The following is a 21,681-nucleotide window of genomic DNA, read 5'->3' on the forward strand; positions in this document are numbered from 1 at the left end:
AAACTTAATTTACGCACTTTTTTTGTCTATCAATTTGAGGATAAAAGGCCAAAAAAAGCTTTATATCCATCTTTAAAATCTTAAAAAAGATTTTCTAAAATCTTGATATAAATTGAGTCCTTCTATTTAATATAATATCTTTTGATAATCCATGATATCAATAGATATTATAAAAAAAAAATTGGTAGTTTCTTCACATGTGATAGATTTTGTGTATAGTACAAAAGGTGCCATTTTGATAAAATGATCTATTATCACAAATATAAAATCATGCAAACCTGAGACTGAAAGATCTATAATAAAATCCATAGAAATAAAAAATCATGGTTGTTCTGAAATAGATAATGGCTGAAGAAGTCCATAAGATCGATAATGAAGAGATTTTGACCTTGAACAAATGTCACATGATTGAACAAAGTCTTTTATAACCTTCCACATTTGGAGCCACCAAAAATCTCTAGATATTAGTTCCAAAGTTTTATTGTATCCAAAATATCTTATTGCTAGAAAGTCATGCCATGCTTGAAGAATTCATAAACATGCTTCTCTTTTTGGAATATATAGACGTCTTTCAATGTAAAGTAGATTTTTTTTAATTCAAACTTAGAAGTATCACACGACTTAGAAGAAGTATTCTTGATTTTATGAACAAGAGGATTACAAGACATACTTGATTGAATTTGCTTGAAAAAAGTTGAATCAATAGTCTATATTGATTTCATTACTCAAAAGTAAAATTATTCTAGCTTCAATAAAATTATCCTTTATTAATCAAAAGCTATATTTCTTTTTTTAGTATAAGATAAGAACGTCTAAAAAGTACATTAGACAAACCTTCTTTTTTTCTTATCGAATAAGTAATATTGAACTTGAATCTTAACAAAGATATGCTCTAATAAATGTGGAAATGATTCAAAATACATGGTAATATGAAATATTCAAGATTCTTGTGATTCATATGTATAGTGATTGGATTAAAAGTACCTTCTAGATAATAATACAATTCTTGAAAAGAATCCACAACTACAAGAAGTTCATTATTATGGATCTCATAGTTAATCTCAATTATTGAAAATTTTCTAGAATAAAAAGCTACTAGGTGAAGCTTATCAGCTTTTCCTATTTATAACAAAACAACATCCATAGCAAAATTTAATGCATCTATTTTCATAAAAAATGCCTTCATAAAGTTGACTTTATATAAGATTGGTGCAAAAATAAATGCTGACTTCAAGGCTTCAAAAGATGCTTTAAGTTCTTTGCTCCAATCAAGTTTGTCTTTGCATGTAAGATATGTAAGAAAAGCAACAACTTGAAAAAAAATCTCAATAAAGATTCAATTATAATTGACAAAGTCCAAAAAGCATTGTATATTTCTTACTGTTCTTGAAATCTTTTAATATATAATAGTTTGAATCTTCTTTGGATCCATCATAAGCCCTTCATTGAAAATGACATATCCTAAAAAGTCAACTTAATTAGTAAAGAATACATACTTTTTCAACTTGGCATACAATCTTGCATCTCTAAGTTTTTGTAATATATGACAAACCTGAATTTCATACTATTTTATATTCTTAAAATAGATTAAAATTTCATCTAAGTAACAAACAAAAAAATCATCTAGAAACTCACAAAAAATATCATTCATAAGATATTGAAAAGAAACTAATGTATTTGTGAGTTTAAAAGGTATAACATTATATTCAAAGTATCCATATCTTATTCGAAATGCAATCTTCTATTCATCTCTTTTTTTAATACAAATTAAATTATACACTCCTCATAGATCTATTTTTGTATAGATCTTAGCTTGATTTAATTAATCAAGAAGTCCAAATATTAAAGATAAAGAATACTTATTCTTGATAGTAATCTTGTTGAGTCCTCAATAATCTATTCACATTTATAGTGATCTATCTTTTTTCTTCACAAATAAGATAGGATCTCTTATAGGAAATTTTGAATGGCATATGAAATTCTTGGCCAAATTCTTGTCAATGTAATTTTTGAGTTTAGCCAACTCATTTTGTAATAAACTGGAGATTGGACCAAATGGTGGCTAATTTCTTTGATTAAGGTCAATTGAGCAATCATATAGACAATGCTTTGGAAGAATATCTATATTTTTTTTTCAAAAACATCTTTAAAATCTTGATGTTGACTTGGAATGCTACTTGAAGTCTTTTCATCATTAAAAATGAATGTAATATAAATAATAAAAAGTAATCATTCTTTTAAAGCATGCAGGAAAGCTTTAGTGCCTACGAATATGAATTTGGCTATACTAGACTCATGAATTTTCATTAAACTCTTAATAATACTCTTGCAAAAGTTAAGTTGACAAGAAATCCAATCTATTATAGGATTATACTTTTTTAGCCACGATAAATCTAAAATGACTGGATTTGAGAGAGACCTAATTATATTAAAAATTATATAATTATTATAATCATTTATTATTACATCTATAGGAAGTATTTTATGAATAATAATTCCAAAAGATAAAAATTGGCCATCTATGACTTCTATATGTACGGATTTAATTTTTTCTACTAATAGTTCTATGGCTTTTAACAAATTTTTCATCTAAAAAATAAGTTGAAGCTCTTAAATCTATTAAGACAGAGGCTTTGTAATTATTAGATCGTAAATGTACATCTATTATAAAATAAGGAGAGGGTTTTGAGGAGAAGATAGGACCTTTATTTGTATAAGATTTCAACCACATTATCCCTATTGTAGCTGAATAAATTTATTTTTTGATATTTTTTCATCTTTGATAGTTCTATTTCTCATTTTATAATTGTGTCATTTCTTTAAAAAATATTAAGCAATGTGTTTAGCTTCTCTACAATATAAACATAGTCCTTCTTGACAATGACGAGTCTTTTCTTATTCAATAAGAGGTTAAAAAATTATTGCATCAATTTACATGTCTTTTACTTTTAAATACTTAGATTGACAAGTCGTCAATGTTGCCATTAAATTATAATAATGTAGAGGTTTTCTTATGTAATTTTTAGATTGAAACTCAAATAGTTGATTGTTATACTTCACAGCAAAATTAATTGCTTGACTCAATGTCTAAGGATTAAGTAAGTTCAGCATCAATTTTTTTACTTCATATTATAATCCATAAAAAAATTGACTAATAAGGGTAGTATCATCTTACTTGATATCAGTTGCTAGTTATCAAAATTGTGAAGCATATGATGTCAATGATCAATTGCCTTGTCGTAAGATATGAATCATATTGATTGTAATACGAATTTTATCATATTCTACATATATAGATCAAAATTCTATCAAAAAAGCCTCCAAATTATCCAATAATAGATCTTGTTGTTCAAAAAAAGATGAATACCATGATAATTCTAAATCTAAAATAAGTATATCAATGAATCTAACTTGTGATCCCAATATAACTTGGATAGCTTTGGAATTGAAGTTCAATCACAAGTTGTACTTCATTGATAAATCCTCAAAACTTGGATCTTGTACCATCAAACATCTGGAGTAAGGCAACTCTGAGTTCTTTGATACTAACAAGGTGTTCTACTATAGAAGAAGGGATGTGATTTGGTGCAGATGTTGAAGTGGCTCCAATCATGTTTGTGTCTTCACTTTTTGTCATTTTTGTTGCTCCAAGTAGCAATAAACATAATTGATGCATCCTAAGCATCAACTCCTTCAATTGCTCTTATATTTATGAAATTACATTCTTCATTTTAAGAAGCTCTACCATGATAATACTTAGAAAAAAATATCTAATATTATTCAAGACAAGTAAAAGATAGGACTTGAAAACAAAAAAATACTAAGAATAATATTAGTTTAGAAGAGGGTAATCTATAACTTCTAATACGCTTATGTCTTATCAAGAAAAAAGAAATAATGCACTTTGAATCAAGAGAAGCCAAAGCTATAATATTGTAAGTATACTCTTGTTAATCTAGTAAGAGTATGAAGTGAAAGAAGATGCATAAACTATTGAAATCCTTATCAAAAAAAAAGTGATAAAATAGAAATGAAGAAGTATATATATTAAAAAGAAACTTGAATAGCTATTGCCAAAAGATAAGGAAACTAGAGACTCTTGAATCTAGACTAAAAATAAGAAAAGAATTGATAAGAATGAAGAAGGCTTCACTCTTGCCTCTATATATACTATCTACCTAGGATCTATGTAGCAACGTTCTATAGGACCTCCAAAAACGTATTGATTTTGTATGAGATATATCTTGACTTGCAAGGCAAGTTTTTTATATGGGCGCCACATAATTAGTTTCTTCTACAAGCTACTAACACATGTAGTACATGACTAGCTTGTTGACCAAGTTCTTAATCTATCAATCAACTACAAACATATGTAATGTCAAAACAATGACTAGTAAGCTTCTTTAGAGGGTATTATAAAATTAATCTATTTTTATCTACTTCTATTTATTCATATTACCTAGATAATAATTATAGTAAATATATATATATATATATATATATATATATCCATGACACCTTCTTAGAATTATAGTTTAGTTGTAGATTTAAAGCGTATCTTTCTAATATTATCACGGACATACTCATATAAGCTAGTAATTATATATATAAATAGGTAAAAATAAGTAAAATTAGATAAAAGTAAATTAATTCTATAATATTTATTATAAAAGCTTTTTAGAAGCTTCATAGATGTTACTTTGACTTTATAGGTGTCTTTAATTGACTTTTTGGATTATAAACGTGGTCAACAAGTTGGCCATGTGCCACACATATTGTTAGCTTGAAGACCAAGCTAACTATGTGGCCCAAATGTAGAAAAACTTGCCTTGTATGTCAAGGCATGTGTCCTACAAAGTCAACACATATTAGAGGTTTCATAAAACATCACCACATAGCTCTTAGTTAGATAGTATATAGAGACAAGAGTGAAGCCTTCTTTACTCTTGTTAACTCTTTTCTTGCTTTCAGTCTAGTTTCAAGGATCTCTAGTTTTCTTGGCTTTTGGCAATAGTCATTCCAGTTTCTTTCTTAATATATATAACAAGTTATTTCTATTTTTTCATCTTTCTTTGAAAGAAGTCTCACTTATTTATTTATTTTTATCATGTTCTTGTCCTTGAAAGATTGATAAGAGTACACTTATAATATCAGAGCTTTGTCTAATCTTGATTCAGAGTAGATTATTCTTTTCTCTTGATAAGTCATAAGCATAATAGAAGTTGCGGATTTCCCTCTTCTAAACTGATATTGTCCTTAGTATTTTCTTTGTTCTGAAGTCCTCTCTTCTATTTGTCTTAAGCAATATTAGACTTCTTTTCTTTTCTGAGTGTTATCATGGCAGAACTTGGTGAAATAAAGAGTACAATGGCACAAATGCAAGAGTAATTGATAGAGTTAATGCTTGCGATGCATCAATTCAATTTACTACCACAATGAGCAACAAGATTGGCAGGAAGTGAAGATATAGAAATGATTAGAGCTGCTTCAATATCTCCACCAAATCATGTCCCTTCTCTAATGGTGGAATGTCCTTCCAGTAATAGAGAACCTAGAATTGTCCTACTCAAGAAGTTTCATGGGACCAGATCAAAGTTTAGAGGATTTATCAATCAAGTACAACTTGTGATTGAACTTCAAACCCAAAGCTATCCAATTCTAAGATTGTAAGTTAGATTCATTGATACGCTTCTTTCAGGTTCAATATTATCATAGTTTTCATCTTTTCTTGAACGACGAGATCTAATATTGGATAATCTAGAGGCTTTTTTTGGCAAAGTTTTAATCTATGTATGAAGAATATGATACAATTTGTGTTGCAACCAATAAGATCCGTATTTTACAACAAGGCAATCGATCAGTAACGTTGTATGCTTCACAATTTTGATAACTTGCAACTGATATCAAATAGGATGATGTTGCACTTATTAGCCAATTTTTCTATGGATTACAATATGAGGTAAAAAAAATTAATGCTCAACTTACCTGATCCTCAAACATTGAGTCAAGCAATTAACTTTACTGTGAAGTGTGACAATTGTCTCTTTGAATTTCGATCTGAGAACCATACAAGTGGACCTCAACATTATTATAATTCAATGGCAACACCAACATCTCTTCAACACATACATTCGAAAGTAGAGGATATGCAAATTGATGCAATACATTTCAAACTTCTTATTGAGCAAGAAAAGACTCGTCATCGTCAGGAAGGATTGTGCTTATATTATAGAGAACCTAAGCACACTGCTCAACATTGTTCAAAGAAGTGACGCAACTATAAAATAAGAAATACGGCAATGAAAGAAGATAGCATGTCAAAAAACGAATTTGTCTAGCTGTAATAGAGACCGTGAGGTTGGAACCTTGTACAACGCCTAGTGAAGGTCCTATCCTCTCCTCAGAACCATCTCCATGTTTTACAATAAATGTTATTCTAGGACCTAAACATCACAAAGACTCTGCCTTGCTAGATTCAAGAACCTCAACATGTTTCTTAGATGAAGAATTTGTTAAAAGATATAGCATATTTTTAGTGAAGAAAACTAAACCTATTCTTAAAGAAGTCATAGATGGTTATCCGTTGTCTTCAGGAAATGTTACTTATGAAACCCTTCCTATAGAAATAGCAATTAATGGTCATAGTAGCTTTGTAATATTTAATATTATAACATCTCTTTCTAATCCAGTCATTTTAGGTTTATTATGGCTAAAAAAATATAATCCTAAAATAGATTGGACTTTTCATAGTCTTGATTTTTTTGAAAGTACAACGAAGAGCGTAGTTAATCAAATAGAAGTCATAAGTCTAGTATAATTAAACATATATTTGTAGGTGCAAGAGCTTTCTTGCATGCTACAAAAGAAGGATCACCTATTATCATTTATGTCACACGTGTTTCTATTGGTGGAAAGACTTCAAGTGGCATTCTAATCCAATATCAAGATTTTTAAGATGTATTTGAGAAGAAAAATACGGATACTCTTCTGGAATATAATTCCTATGATTGCTCAATTGACCTTCAATATACTTGAAGAAAATCTGGCCATGAACTTCATACGCCATTCCAAATCTTCAGCAGGAGCTCTAATTTTATTCGTAAAGAAAAAAGATGGATCATTGCAGATGTGTGTCGATTATCGAGGACTCAACAAAATTACTATCAAAAATAGGTATCCACTACTTTTGATATCTGGACTCCTTGATCAATTGAATGAAGCTAAGATCTATACAAAAATAGATCTACAAAGAGCATACAATCTGCTATGCATCAAAGAAGGAGATGAATGGAAGACTGCATTTCAAACAAGGTATGGACAATTGGAATACAACTTCATGCTTTTTGGACTTACAAATACACCAACAACATTTCAACATCTAATGAATGATATCTTTTGAGAGTTTTTAGATGATTTTGTTGTTTGTTACTTAGACGACATCTGAATCTATTCTAAGAATACAAAAGAACATAAACTTCATGTTCCTCATGTGTTACAAAAACTAAGAGATGCGAGACTCTATGCCAAGATAGAAAAGTATGTATTTCACACTACTTAAGTCAACTTCTTAGGATACATCATTTCAAATGATGGACTTATGATGGATCTTAACAAAGTTCAAACTATTATGAATTGGAAGATTCCAAAAATGATAAGAGATGTCCAATGCTTTTTGGAATTTGCCAACTACTATCAGATCTTTATCAAAGACTTCTTTCAAGTTGCAATTCCACTTACACGTTTGACTTGTAAAGACAAACTTCAATGGAATTAAGAAGTTGAAGTAGCATTTGAAGCCTTGAAGACAACCTTTGTTTCTGCACCAATCTTGTATCACATCAATTTTTCTAAGCCATTTTATATGGAAACAGACACATCAGACTTTGCTTTGGGTGTCGTATTATCATAAATGGGAATAGATGATAAAGTTCATCCAATAGCTTTTCATTCCAAAAAAATTTTAGCAGCCGAGATCAACTACAAGATCCACAGCAATGAACTTCTTGCAATCAAGGATTTATTTTAAGAATTGCACCATTATCTAGAAGGTGCTTCTATCCTAATCATTGTATATACAAATCAAAAGAACCTTGAATATTTTATGTCAATACGTATTTTGAATCGTCGCCAAGCCTGTTGGAATATGTCTTTGTCAAGATTCGAATTCAAGATCAGTTATTGACCAAGAAAACAACAAGGTTTGTCAGATGCACTCTCTAGACAATCTTTCCTTGTACTAAAGGAAGGAGATGTTACTTTTGATCAACAACGGATAATTCTCTTGAAACCAAAGCATCTTCATCTTTATGCAATGAAATCAACATTAATTGTTGATTCAACTTTCATTAAACAAGTTCAGTCAAGTATGTCTTCTGATCCTCTTATTCATGATATTAAGGGTAATCCTTCAAAGTCTCATGTTACTTCCAAGTTTGAATTCAAGAAGAATCTACTATATTTTGAGGGATGCCTATATGTTCCAGAAGGTGAAGTTCGATTACATGTTCTTTAAACTTGTCATGACTTTCCAACAGCAGGACATTTTGGGTACAATAAAACTTTGGAACTAATATCTAAGGACTTTTGGTGGCCCCAAATGTAGAAAGTAATTAAAGATTTTGTACAATATTGTGATGTTTGCTTGAGATCAATAACTCCTCATTATTGACCTTACGGACTTCTTCAGCCATTATCCATTCTAGAACAACCATGGTCTTTTGTTTCTATGGATTTCATCATGGATCTTCCAATCTCAAGTTCTTATGACTCTATTTTCGTGATAGTAGATCATTTTACCAAAATGGCACATTTTCTACTATGTACAAAATCTTTCACAGGTGAAGAAATAGCTCAGCTCTTTTTTGACAATATCTATCGCTATCATGGATTATCCAAGGATATTATATCAAATAGAGGAACTCAGTTTATATCAAGATTTTGGCGGACTCTTTTCAAGATTCTAAAAGTGGATATAAAAATATCTTTGGCATTCCATCCTCAAATTGATGTACAAATGAAGCGTGTTAATCAAGTTTTGGAGCAGTATTTAAGATATACTATTAACTACCAAGAAGATGATTGGACAACTCTTTTGCCATTGGCAGAGTTTCCTTACAATAACACGGTACATTCTTCTACAAAATAAACACCTTTTTTTGCCAATTATGGTTATCATCTACAATTTGATACTTTTGACTTTTCAAAATTTGATAATCTCGCTGCAAAAGATTTGGCAATTCATTTGTCAGAGCTACATGTAATGATGAAGGCACAATTAAAAGAAGCTCAAGAACAACAAAAGGTCAATACATATCTCTATCAAAAGGAACAACCACCATTCTACATAGGTGATAAGGTATGTATATTTTGTAGCAATATCAAGACCACTTGTCCTTGTCACAAGTTGGACTATCAAAGGCTTGGACCATTTTCTATTTTTACATAAATCAATCCAGTTGCATATCGTTTACACCTACCAAAGTCAATAAAAATCCATCTAATATTCAACATGTCTCTTCTTGAACCATATAAGATAGTGGACATACCAAGAAGAAGACAAGCTCCACCTCTTCCTATAGTAGTGGACAATAATGAAAAGTTTGAAGTGAAAGAAGTCTTAGATTCAAGGCCGCGCTATCGTATTACGTGCTATCTTGCTTGAGAATACACCGAGCATCTAACTGTGGAAGATAAAATAATGTTTTGCAAGTATCCGGGTAGGCTAGTGGATTTCAACCATCTAAATATAATTATTTCGGATTTCAATGTAAAAGCTTAATTCTATTACAAAATGCTTAGAAACACTATTTTTAATAACTTCAAGATATTATAAACACAAGTCTTATGTTATTTCTTAGTATATATATATATATATATATATATATATATATTTATTTATTTATTTATTTATTTATTTATCTTTTATTTTTAATCCTAATCCTAGACAACGAGCTTCGACAAGCTGTAAATCTCAATATGACCGTCCAATGGTTCTAAACTTCTACCACTAGTATCTTTGCAAGCCTTCCAAATATTCAAGAAGTTTCAATCCAATCTAACTTACAGGTTGCAAGAAAATGCGATTAATCCACACTGATGTATCTTGACCGCCGCCTAAAAGTCCTTCACTTACCACGCCAAAAGTCACCTTATTCCAACCGATAGATCTCCAGATATTACAAAAATCCTAAACAACCCCAATCTGCTAACTTCCGATACCTTTTTACACTAATGGTCAAATATCTTCTATCTGTTCCGTCAAATAAACATAACTTTTTTGCATGCACTTGGCATACTCAATCCTCTAGATACCTCTAATTTTCAACTGCAAAAGTTTCTCTGATTTCACATAACACTCAAGAGTTTCAGCCTTAACTTTAATGCAAAAATTCAATTCACCAATACAAACACTGACTTTCAGCAACGATTGCAAAAAGTCCTCCCAAATCCTATGAATCCAATTCTACACCTTTCGAAGGAGCTTGAAGCTAGCTCTCCGATCTCAAAATCTTGATCTCTGAATGCCTCTTTTCTTATCCTCTCCTCCCTTTTAACTCTGTGTGGTCCCCTTTTCTCCCGCCCTGGACTCTGAATTAAAACAGTCAACAACGCTTCTCCAAAATTCTTGTCTCTAAGAGGATCTTTCTACGGAAAAGACGTTTTCTCCAAAACGGCATAGAGAACGGAATAGCTTGAAATGGAATCGAAGCCTCCGTATTCAGGACCTCATTGGATTGCCCAACCAAGTCATGTCTCATACTGAGTAAGAGGCCCATACCAGGACCTGGATTGGATCTCCCCATAATTGGGTCAAATTGGCCCTTCACATCAGACTCACCCGAATATTGAATTGGTCATTTTTTCTTTTCTTAACTTTTGATAAGAATGGCTCAGACTCATTCCACCCAATTTATCAAAGAAACTTGAGGACCTTGATTTATTTCCTCAATTTTTCCTTGGCTTTGGACTTGCTGATCTCATTTATTGAAATTGAATGGAGCATTATATTGCTGATAAGTATGCCTCATCTGCTTGTAATTCCTACACATTAGTGCGTAATCATTACTAGCTTTAGGATTGGAACATTCACTGGCATAATGACCAATCTCATCTGCAATGGAAATGACAAAGTGATCTTTCTGCACCACCATCATGCATATTGGGTGTCCCCACCGATATATACCTACTAGGCTTGTTCCATGTAGTGTTGGAAAAGAATCCTGGTTGTCCCATTAATACGGAGGGTACTTGGTTTGATGACGTCGATGGGATGACATTAACTGACCCTGAATATTGGTACTAGAATTGGCCACTATTTCTAACATCTAAGATGACTAAATATTAATAATAACTTTTTCATTTATATTTTTACCATATAGTCGTATTACAATACGACAGCACTAAAATAAATTGGAATATCTTGTCCATTGGCGTAGATATGATATTAGTGAACGCACATCGGAGCCAATAAAAAATCTTGCAAATGGAGCAAAGACAATGGAGGCTTTCATCGATGACATCCATCAAAATCAAAATGAAAACCTTCCTTATAAAAGAAATAAGATCTAAGCAAGAGAACATTCTACTTTCAATCTTTGTTTGTAGCTTCTTTGTAGTTGTGACGTTGAGGAGATGGAGAACCAACAATCAGTGGATTCGACCCAAGAGCCTTCATTTGCTGACCTGTCGGATGAGACACTACGATTATCACAATCTTCAAGATGATGCAATTGAGATGAAGATCTTCAAGAACGACATATTTTTCCTAGAATAGATGGCAAGATACAATGCGTTTGGTATCACGACCTTGGAAGGAACTCTCGATGTTTGGTGATTTTACTAAAGGTAGGAACAATTCTTGATGGTGTTCCAAATGTTTTATTCGAAGGAAGTTATGAAGGCCTCAAAAACGACCAAATAATTGGATGGTCTTCCCACCCTAGTATGGGATACTATCGATGGTTGAGAGGCCCTATCAATGATCTTTGACGAGAACAAAGATCAGAGTATGTGGCAAATATAATTTTTCGCATCATAGATTTCCTCAACATATGATGACCGCTCCTCATAGAACTCGTCCCTAGAAGGAGAGGTAATGTCACGGACATATGCATGTAAGCCATTAATTACATGTATAAATAGGTAGAAGTAAATAAAAGTAGATAAAAGTAAGTTGATTCTATAATATTTGTTATAAAAGCTCCTTAGAAGCTTGATAGACGTTGCTTTGACTTTATAGGTGTCTTTAATTGACTTTTTGGATTAGAAACGTGGTCAACAAGTTGGCCATGTGCCACACATGTTATTAGCTTGAAGACTAAGCTAATTATGTGGTCCAAATGTAGAAAAACTTGTCTTGAATGTCAAGGCATGTGTCCTACAAAGTCAACACATATTAGAGGTTTCATAGAACATCGCCATGTAGCTCTTAGTTAGATAGTATGTATAGAAACAAGAGTGAAGCCTTCTTCACTCTTGTCAACTCCTTTCTTGCTTTCAGTCTAGTTTCAAGGGTCTCTAGTTTTCTTGGCTTTTGGCAATAGCCATTCCAGTTTCTTTCTTAATATACATATCAAGTTATTTCTATTTTGTCATCTTTCTTTGAAAGAAGTCTCACTTGTTTATTTGTTTTTATCATGTTCTTATCCTTGAAAAATATTGTACAATATTCAAGACAAATTATTTCAACAAAGTTTTCAAAGCTTTACAACTAACAAAGATTATTATTTAGAATATTGGGACTAAGAGATCATCAATTTTAACTCAAGCAAGCTTAAATGAGTATAAATTCTTATAAAAAACTCACTTCTATTCAAGCCATGTCCAAGACTATATTGTGTAGAATTAAATACCTCATTTAAGAAAACAAACACCAACCTTACAAATCTATTGTCAAAATGCTTGTTATTCTCTCTCTTATAGAAAATCTAGCAAATTCTTCAAATAAGACTTGGTCTTGATGATATAATTTATATTTTATAAATTCCGATTAAGTTGTATAGAATTAAATGTGTCATTTAAGACAAAAAAATATAATTAATATTTTCTCATGTTTAAGTAGGCATCTGCATTGAAGATAGGATAGGAAGAAATCCATTAGTTGTAGAAGTAAAAAGCCACATAACAACAACATTAGTAGCACCTCAGTATAAGCAAGATTGTGTCCTTTGGTCTAATCAATATTGTCATCTTTAGTTAGTGTTATCTTTTTAGTTTTATTAATGTCTTATGAATCATCATATTAAGTTAAGTTTTGATGAAAACAATAATGATTAAAAAATTCAACCAATCAAAAGACCAATTTGTTTCTCTAATATATTTCATTATATTATACCACCTCCCTAGTATGTTTTATAATAGAGACATAATTCCATAAAAATAAAAATAGTATTCTAAGTAAAATTTATTAATTTAATAAAAAAATAATAATATATACTACTAATACTTGATATCTAAAAAATTACTAAAAAAATTTAAGATTTTTATTTAAAACAAAGCTTTATTAAATAATAAGATTTTTTTGAGGCTATAGATATATATATATATATATATATATATATAAGTCCTTTAATAAGAAGTCATTTGAAAATATTTTTGAAATTATTATATTTTTTAATTTTTTATTGAAAATATTTTTATTTCTATATAATTTTAAAAAAATATTAAATACATTAAAAAGATTAACAAAAAAAATTATTAGAACTAAAACAAAATTAAAAAATATCTAAAATTAAAATCTAAAGATAAAAATTATTTTAATTAGCTACAATTAAAATTTAATTCTATCACATGAATAAGATTGTAATAAACATAAGATTTAAAAGTTTATAAAAAAAAAAGTTTAATTTAGAAAACATCAAATTCAAACAACTTCTATATATTTCTTATTTACACTTACAAATTTTATTTTATATCCTTCAACTTTAATTTTATAGTATAACACTTAAAATTTAGACTTTATATTTTATTGATTCATTGAACTTTAGTAGTTAATATTACAAGGTCTAAGTTGTTAAGAAATAATTTTTTATCATATTACATAGTCTTTATACAAATGTTGTTGGTAATTTGGATAGTTTATATTGATTTATATGTATTGAATCCCTCAACAATTTTAAATTTTAACAGAAATAATTATTATTCAATTGAAATGTATGTGTATATGTATATATATACATTGCAATGACAGTGATGTGTGAATTTCGCAACAAAAAATAAACAACGTTGTCTGTATAAAACCAGTAGAAATTATAATGTTACTTCAAAACAACCTCAAACAAATACAACTGAGAATATTGGTTTACAATCATTACACAATTATCAACAAAAAATTCAATCATCAGCACAAATTACCATTCAAATTCAACAATCAATGTTAATACAAAGAAACATTGGTCACAAAAACATCAACAAGATGTGTACAAGAAAGCACTTGTTACATGATCTATTCACATAGATGAGCAATGTCGACGCAAGTAAAAACTTTGAAGTCTTACCCAACATGTGAACTTTGTTGGAGTTGAGATCGGATCAATAGACTTCAATTAATTGATGAATCACCTAAATTAACGACAATTCTCTGTGGCTTATCACCATCGTAGTGACATCAATTTCATATCAAAAGCTCACATTTATTTCCCATGGATATGCAATGCTTGTTGAGAAGCAGTGTGTTGCTTTTAATTCCCAATTCCATCTTGCAATATGCATGAATATGCAAGTCACTTTGTACTACATCTCTCTAGATTTGTGTTCTTTCACTTACTAGTTTGTGGTGTGATGCTTCGGTACACATTCAAGATCTAACACGATGCGGTTGAGATCGTTGATCTTGTGTTCATTTTGAGCTTTCTTAATTGTTGGGTATCTTGTTGCTGATCTCAAATGGGTTTTTTGTGTGAAAAGCATGGCTGTGGTGATGTGAGCAATCAACATGAGTTCGCATGTGTAGCGACGAGCACAGCCTTTCTGGTTGGTTGTAGCAATTTCGTGTTGAATTGGGCGTGGGTGAAATTTCTGGGGCATATTTCTGCGGACTGACACCTGCATTGCAAACTTGATAGAGCTTTTGTGATACTTGTGAGGTCTTCAAAACTTTTAAAGATAGAAAGTCTTGGAGGAGCAGAATCTTGCCGTTGTTAATTTTTTTTTGTAGGAACCTGTTGCCAAGATGTTCTTCTCAAAGTGAAAGAATGGTTGAGGGTGCACAAACCTGTCTCTGATGTTCTCTGAGCGCTCCATTGTAAATCTCACCATTGTTGTTGGCGAAGGTTTCAGCAGTTCTTTTGTTGTATTAAAAGTCCCTGTAAGTTTAAGTCTATTTCTTACCCTCGGACTGTGAATGCGGACACATGGGCTGTAAGAAGTTTTCAGGATGAGAAGAAGATGATCATGCCGTGGAGCATCCCACTCCTCGCAATGGAATCCAGGTTCAGGGTTAAGACAGCTCTGCTCCTTTTCGCAAGCCTTGGGACAGGCATTTTTCTTGGTGCGGTGGGTTGCTTACATTATGACATTATGTCACTGCATCATGCGATTTTCAGCAGCTACTCTGGTGATGGCCGTTCAACTTGGAATGCTGAAATGAGAAAGCAGCAGGAGGATATCATCAGCCAGATTCCCAGCAATTCACTATCGAAAGAAAACCTACAACACGGATTGTCTGATGAAGAACTCCTATGGCAGGCTTCGGTGGTTCACCGTCGGAGAAGCATACCTGCGAAGGAGCGCAGGATACCGAAAGTTGCCTTCATGTTTCTAACAAGAGGTCCTTTACCATTGGCACCTTTGTGGGAGTATTTTTTCGCAACATACGAAGAGTTTTATTCTGTTTATGTCCATGCCGACCCTTCCTACACTCCGACCACGTCACCCTTTTCAGTGTTCCACCTCCGAAACATTCCCAGTAAGGTTTGATCTCTGAGCTCTTGACTTCCATATCGAACTAAAATTAGGCATGCAAAATTTGCGAAAAGCCATGTTCAATTCTTGTGAAACTTAAGATCATGACTGAGGGTTTTGGTCGCTGCATACATGTAAAAGAATAAGGAAAAAAAAAGGATCATTAAATCTCTCTTAAAAATCATTTAAAAAAAAAAAAAAAAAAAAAAAAAAAATCGAAGAGTATCGAAGACATCTGAACCATCAAAATAGTCGATGGCCAAATTTGTCAGTCCCAAATAAGCTGTTCTGAAAACTGAAGTCTGTGACTGAACTGTGTATAGAAGACAACTGACGATTATGTAATGTGATCAAAAGCTGCCCGAGATGGCAAACTTTCTAATCCGCCAAATCTAACAGCACCCAATACTTTGTTCACTACACAGCGTGCAAAATGGGGTGATGTGTCCATCTGCGACGCTGAGCGCCGCCTGCTGGCAAATGCCCTTCTTGACCCTGCCAATGAGCGATTCGTTCTCTTGTCTGAAAGTTGCATTCCGTTGTATAATTTCAGCTACATCTACGCCGCGTTCACCAGCACTTTTTACAGCTATGTGCAAGCCTTCGACGATCCGGGCGTGTATGGTCGAGGACGATACCACCCACGCATGGCACCCGAAGTGACGCTTGAGCAGTGGAGGAAAGGTTCCCAGTGGTTTGAAGTCACGAGAGAGTTAGCTGTGGAGATTGTCTCAGACACGAAATATTACCCCAAGTTCAAGCACTTCTGTGTATCGGGTTGTTATGTCGACGAGCACTACATACAGACCATGATGTCTCTGGAGCATGGCGCCTTGCTGATGAACCGAACCATCACCCACACGGAATGGGTCTATGGTAGAGCTCATCCCACCTTGTTTTACAACAGAATGGTCACAGAGGAGCTTCTCTCTCAGATCCGACCCTACTTCTTCTTCTCCCGGAAGTATTCTCCCTCGGCGTTGAAGCCGTTGCTGAAGCTTGCACCACGGGTGATGTTCATCTCCACTTCAAGCTAACTCTCAAGCTGGAGAATTGATTTCATGTTTGACTGGTTCTGATTCATACTCTGCAGATCGCAACTATTTTTGCCAAATCTAATTGACTGTTGTGTCAACCATCTGTTGTCTGGAATAGAGTGCATGGCCTGCAGCATCTCATGCATGGCTTTTGGGTTTTAGTAGGTTGCATGGCAGCTTGTCAACGCTAATAGGTAGAAAAATTATATAGACTATACGAGTTTTGGTAAATAGGTTTGAATAGAAACTGATGTACCCTAAAATTGTCCTGGTACGGTTTACAATGACTTGTTACATTTGATCATGTTGGCCGATTGGCTTTCTATATTCTTTGATTAATAAAGCATAGAAATAAATAAATAAATAAAAACTGAACTAAGCAAAACAAAACAAAACAATCCAGAGAAAAAAAGAAAAAAGATAGCAATATATATTCACTTTCTAAATTCAAACTTGAGATATAACTCCAGTTCTATTAAAAAATCATGACAACAGTTCTGGTTATTAAATAGACGTGTTATCTTTTCATTAATAGACGCCTTCCATTCCTAGGTGAATTACGTTGTTCCAATAAATAATTCAGCGTTTAAGATTTTTGTGAAGACAGTTCATTAAAAGATTGTGAAGATTACATGATCAATAAGGATAACTTCAGACACACGCAAGAGCGTTATGGAAAAGAAACAACAATGGTTGTAAGAAGCAAAATTACTCTATCTTGACTGATACGATAAATAGAACGCTATTACGACATCAACCATACTTCCTCAAAAATCTGTGAAAGAAAAAACTCACTTAATTGATAACAAAGTAATTTCAATTCGTGGGTGAGCCTCAAAATAGGGTTGAAAGATTGCAACACGCTTTCTACCTTTATCCGAAAATATAATTGCCTTGAGATTATAATTGTCTAGGAGCAAGGCCAGGTAGAGACCCGCTGTTTCTAACCCTCAACAGATCCTTAAAAATCTTGATAATATCTAATACGGCAGATTGATCCAGCTGACAAAGTGCTCCACACTACTAACCAATTCGTTAGCTTGTGGTTATCTGGAAGCGTGGGAGTTAGAAGGGGCCAGTAACAAGCTTCTCCAAACCTGTGCTAACTCTGGAGAGGCTCTGACAAACTATACATAAACGCTCTCTGAATGGATTCGCCATTCGAGAGAGCATCCCTTCTCTAGCGAGAGCGAACTTCGGGTGCAAATTATGCAACGACCATTCAACTGATCGGAAACTTGCAGGTGCCATGGCCTGTGATCACAAGGTTACAGAAGTTGTTTCAGTTGAAGGCCACCATTCAACTGATCGGAAACTTGCAGGTGCCATGGCCTGTGATCACAAGGTTACAGAAGTTGTTTCAGTTGAAGGCCACCATTCACTGACAAAATTGCAATGAAGCGGGAAAAATTTAAATAGAGTAGTAACAGCCTGTTCAGCGGACCGGAGTCCTCGTCTTTACCGGTCACATGTCCTCAATTCTCATAACTCTCGCTACTGTAAGTGCCTCGCACCCTCTACTTGCGCAAAATTTTACCAGAGATGGCAACTCGGGCACACCAGGATGTAAACCACGATTTGATTAACACATCCTACAGGACGGCATGATACCTGTTCTAAGGATCTCACTGCTAAGCCTCTCCTGTCTATTTAGACTGTGAAAAGAAGAAAAAAGGAGATACATTTCAAAACTTGTCAAAACTAGGAGGTTGGTAAATCTTTCAAGATGGGACCATCAAGAGGATGGAGATAATGCAGAGGACAAGGGCTTGGTTAGAAGCTGAGTAAGCAAGTCCACTCTCCCCCCTGCGGCTCTCAAAAACAACCTGAGGCCACGGCCACGTTATCACGAAGTTACGGGAGGACTGGGCTACCAACTTACTTGGATCAGTGGTGGAAAGCATGGCAGCACCACCAAAGTTGCAGGAGCCTCCCGCAGCTTTCGTCTTCTGGTAGTAGCTGTTGAAAGCGTATGAAGAGTGATCGTGGATGGTATTGGGGTTGAAGCAGGAGCCTCCCGCCTGAAGTGGTTGGCAATCGGCACCCCCTGCGCCGCAAGCAAAGTCCAGAGCCCCCTGCAGCATCTCTTGTCCAATCCCAGACTTCGCAACACACCAGGTTCCACTTGTAGAAGGGACAAGTCCAGGGGAGAATGTTGGAGGGGGGGCGCTTGTGAAGACTGGATTGTCGGACAGAGGGCTGTACTGGCCATCAGAGAGCATCCCTGTCATGTCGATACTGTAGACGTTCGTTCCATTCGGATAGAGCAAGCCCCAGTGCTTTTCTGTACCCTGTCCCGTCTTCTGATCTTCATTAAAAAGTGCAAAAATAAATGTGGGTATGTAGACACCGGGACGCATGGGAGTGCCCACATTCGTGGGCGATACCATTTTCCTTACGAGACGCCGGTTGTAAGTGGCAGCGTTGGCGAGGTTGCACCCCGCTTGGTTGGCGTCACCGGCAGTAGGCCAGCCCGTCTCGCTGATCGCCAGCCTCACCTGCCCATACCCAACTTTCTGAAGAGCAGCATTAACAGCATCGAGTTGGCCATCCAACATGTTGTAGTACGCCTTACCATTGTCGACGACGCCTGGGGTTGAAGCTCCGAAGAGAGCGTAATTCAGGGGTATATTGTTGGGATCGCTTGCCCAGGCGAAGTAGGGATACACGTTGACGTAAAAATGCGACTGTGAGTTGTAGAGAAACTTCAGCAGTGGCTGTAAATATGGTCCCACAAGCTCTTCTCTGAAAGAACCAGCTGAAGGGGGGTAGGAAGAAGCCAAGACATCCAGGGCCACTGCAGAAGAAAGCTTGATGCGGCTGGTGAGATTGTCCTTCGCGAGGCTTGTGTGGACGTTGTTGATTGCCGTCATGAGCTTGTCCCACGTGGGCTTCATCGAAGGGTACGAGAAGAGCTCGTTCCCGACGACGATGGACACTATATTTGTGGCAGGGTAGTAAGCCAGGACATTTTTCTTCACCCACTGATCTGCAGCCCACTGGCTCTGCGCAACGCCAGGGATGTCTTCATTTGGTAGTGCGCTTACAACTTCTAGGCCCGTGTTGGCGAGTGCACTAAGGACTGTGGCATCGGAGTTGAAAATTTTCACCCGACCTATTTTCAAGTCCATAATTCGCTGGATGGCTTCGTCGGGCGAGGGGAGGTTGTCCGCGATGCGACCGTAGTTAATGCCCATAACATGCTTCTCCATCCTGTACGCAGATCCTGCAAGTCCCAAGCCAGACAGATCGGGGAGAACAGCGTAAGTATCAAAGCTTCGCAAATATTCCTAGGCCATGGCTGACGAGTATATCTACAAAACGTACAGAACTTCACCCACATTGTCGACCAGAAGGTAGATTGCGTGCACACATGACGTTGGCAGGTACCAACGAGCAATCAAAGAAAACCATAAGGTAATCTTAACTCTTACAATCGTAAACCCCAGACATTGAGGACTCCACACCACCTGGTACAGTCTTAATTATCTATGCAAAGCAACTAGATTTTATGCGAAAGTAAAGGCAACCTGCATTTCCGCTTCGACCTGGCGTCTGGCACGATATAAGTGCCGGGCATAGCAGCAGCGGCAGCAACACAACTATGCGTCTGAGGAATTCCCACCTCCAGAAACCACCCTGCCCTCTCCCAGAAGCTCCCATCTCGCCCTGAAGGCAGGGAAAGGCACCACGACGCCGACAGCCAACTCGCAAGCCTTGACAACGTAGCCAACTATCTCAGGCCCTTACACTCTACACCAGGAGATCAGAAAAACCACATAACTACATGCAGGAGTTAGAAACGTAAACGTGTATATAGCAACTCGATGGAACTAAAAAGCTCCAAACACGTCTCCAAAATAAGCGAAACGTAAAAGGGAAGAGGACCTAGCATGAGCTGATCACGGCTTGATTATTAGCCACCACCGGGACAGCACTCGGTGCGACTACAGAGAGCTCTGCACTCCCCGAAGCAGCAAGTGGGTTCGCTGCAACTGCAGCTCATCAGCTCATGAACCATGTACTGGATCACTGAGTAAACCCAGCTGCGTCCGACTTACATACTACTGATCCACCAACGGCGCCACGCCATGGGAGCACTAGAGTACGACGGCCACGGCAGGGGTGAAATTTAAGACGCGCGCATGGCATTGCTGTTTCTAGACCCGTAGGCATGGAAATGTGTGCACTGCACTCGCAAGGATGGTAGACCAGCACTTCTGGAAGAGGTAAATAGCAAAATATATATATATATATAATAAATAAAAAGATAACTAAACCAACCCAGTGCGCTGCTAATTGAATTCCTCTGCCGCAGGAGGACGACAACGGCAGGAAAGAGGATTCACGAACAAGGGGAATCAGTAATGAAGAGGATTCACGCGCTTTATTAATCTTGACAGACATGCATTGACGGTGTAGGATCCACGCAGCTCTTGTCCCACTGCGGCCTTGTCAGGCCACCAGTTGCCCAGCATCAGGCTCTTGCAGTTCTCTCTCTCTCTCTCTCTCTCTCTCTCCCTTCATCATCCACTGTCCTCGATCTGTGACTGTTGTTTCTAACCTGGTTGTGCATCCCCAAAACACACAAATCCACAGGAACTGCACCAGTTCTAAGTGCAGGAGATTTGCAAGAGGGTGGAAAGATTAATTGTGTGGAGCTAGAGCGCGGCATTGTGGGTTATGGGTCCAGATTGCCAGTTGTTGTTGGTGTTGTTGTTGATATTGTGTTTGAATGCTGAAT

At 35.2% G+C, this 21,681-nt stretch overlaps 2 protein-coding genes across 5 annotated transcripts; one reads left to right on the plus strand and one right to left on the minus strand.

The window, feature by feature from the left end:
* Positions 1-13,963: 13,963 nt before the first annotated feature.
* LOC112283421 (glycosyltransferase BC10) lies at positions 13,964-18,241 on the plus strand. The gene is made up of 2 exons (XM_024522059.3): positions 13,964-15,909; positions 16,326-18,241. The coding sequence occupies exons 1-2, from the start codon at positions 15,385-15,387 to the stop codon at positions 16,935-16,937; spliced, it is 1,137 nt and encodes a 378-aa protein (XP_024377827.1). The 5' UTR covers positions 13,964-15,384; the 3' UTR covers positions 16,938-18,241.
* LOC112284114 (putative glucan endo-1,3-beta-glucosidase A6) lies at positions 17,716-21,164 on the minus strand. Of its 4 annotated transcripts, none has more exons than XM_090251086.1 (4): positions 20,826-21,164; positions 20,468-20,653; positions 18,820-20,163; positions 17,716-18,191 (listed from the first exon to the last, which is right to left on the minus strand). In XM_090251086.1, exons 1-4 carry the CDS (start codon positions 20,830-20,832, stop codon positions 18,160-18,162), a joined length of 1,569 nt encoding a protein of 522 aa, XP_090107212.1. In that variant the 5' UTR covers positions 20,833-21,164; the 3' UTR covers positions 17,716-18,159. The 4 variants fall into 4 exon arrangements, with proteins under 4 accessions (XP_090107212.1, XP_024379458.1, XP_024379459.1 ...); XM_024523690.3 differs by having other exon boundaries at positions 17,716-18,269; positions 20,826-21,160; XM_024523691.3 differs by having other exon boundaries at positions 17,716-18,269; positions 20,468-20,690; positions 20,826-21,154.
* Positions 21,165-21,681: the final 517 nt, after the last annotated feature.

The sequence above is a fragment of the Physcomitrium patens genome, chromosome 6 (genome assembly GCF_059467195.1).
Source record: "Physcomitrium patens ecotype Gransden chromosome 6, ASM5946719v1, whole genome shotgun sequence".
Taxonomy (NCBI): Eukaryota; Viridiplantae; Streptophyta; class Bryopsida; order Funariales; family Funariaceae; genus Physcomitrium; species Physcomitrium patens.

Bases quoted from the DNA above. Each gene is read 5' to 3' on its own strand.
- LOC112283421 (XM_024522059.3), top strand. From the start codon at position 15,385: ATGATCATGCCGTGGAGCATCCCACTCCTCGCAATGGAATCCAGGTTC. The intron at 15,910-16,325 runs GTTTGATCTCTG...TTCACTACACAG, and splicing joins TCCGAAACATTCCCAGTAAG to CGTGCAAAATGGGGTGATGT.
- LOC112284114 (XM_090251086.1), bottom strand. The intron at 20,164-20,467 runs GTTGCCTTTACT...TGGGACTTGCAG, and splicing joins AGGTCGAAGCGGAAATGCAG to GATCTGCGTACAGGATGGAG. The intron at 18,192-18,819 runs GTAAGTTGGTAG...TTGTGATCACAG, and splicing joins GCTTTCCACCACTGATCCAA to GCCATGGCACCTGCAAGTTT.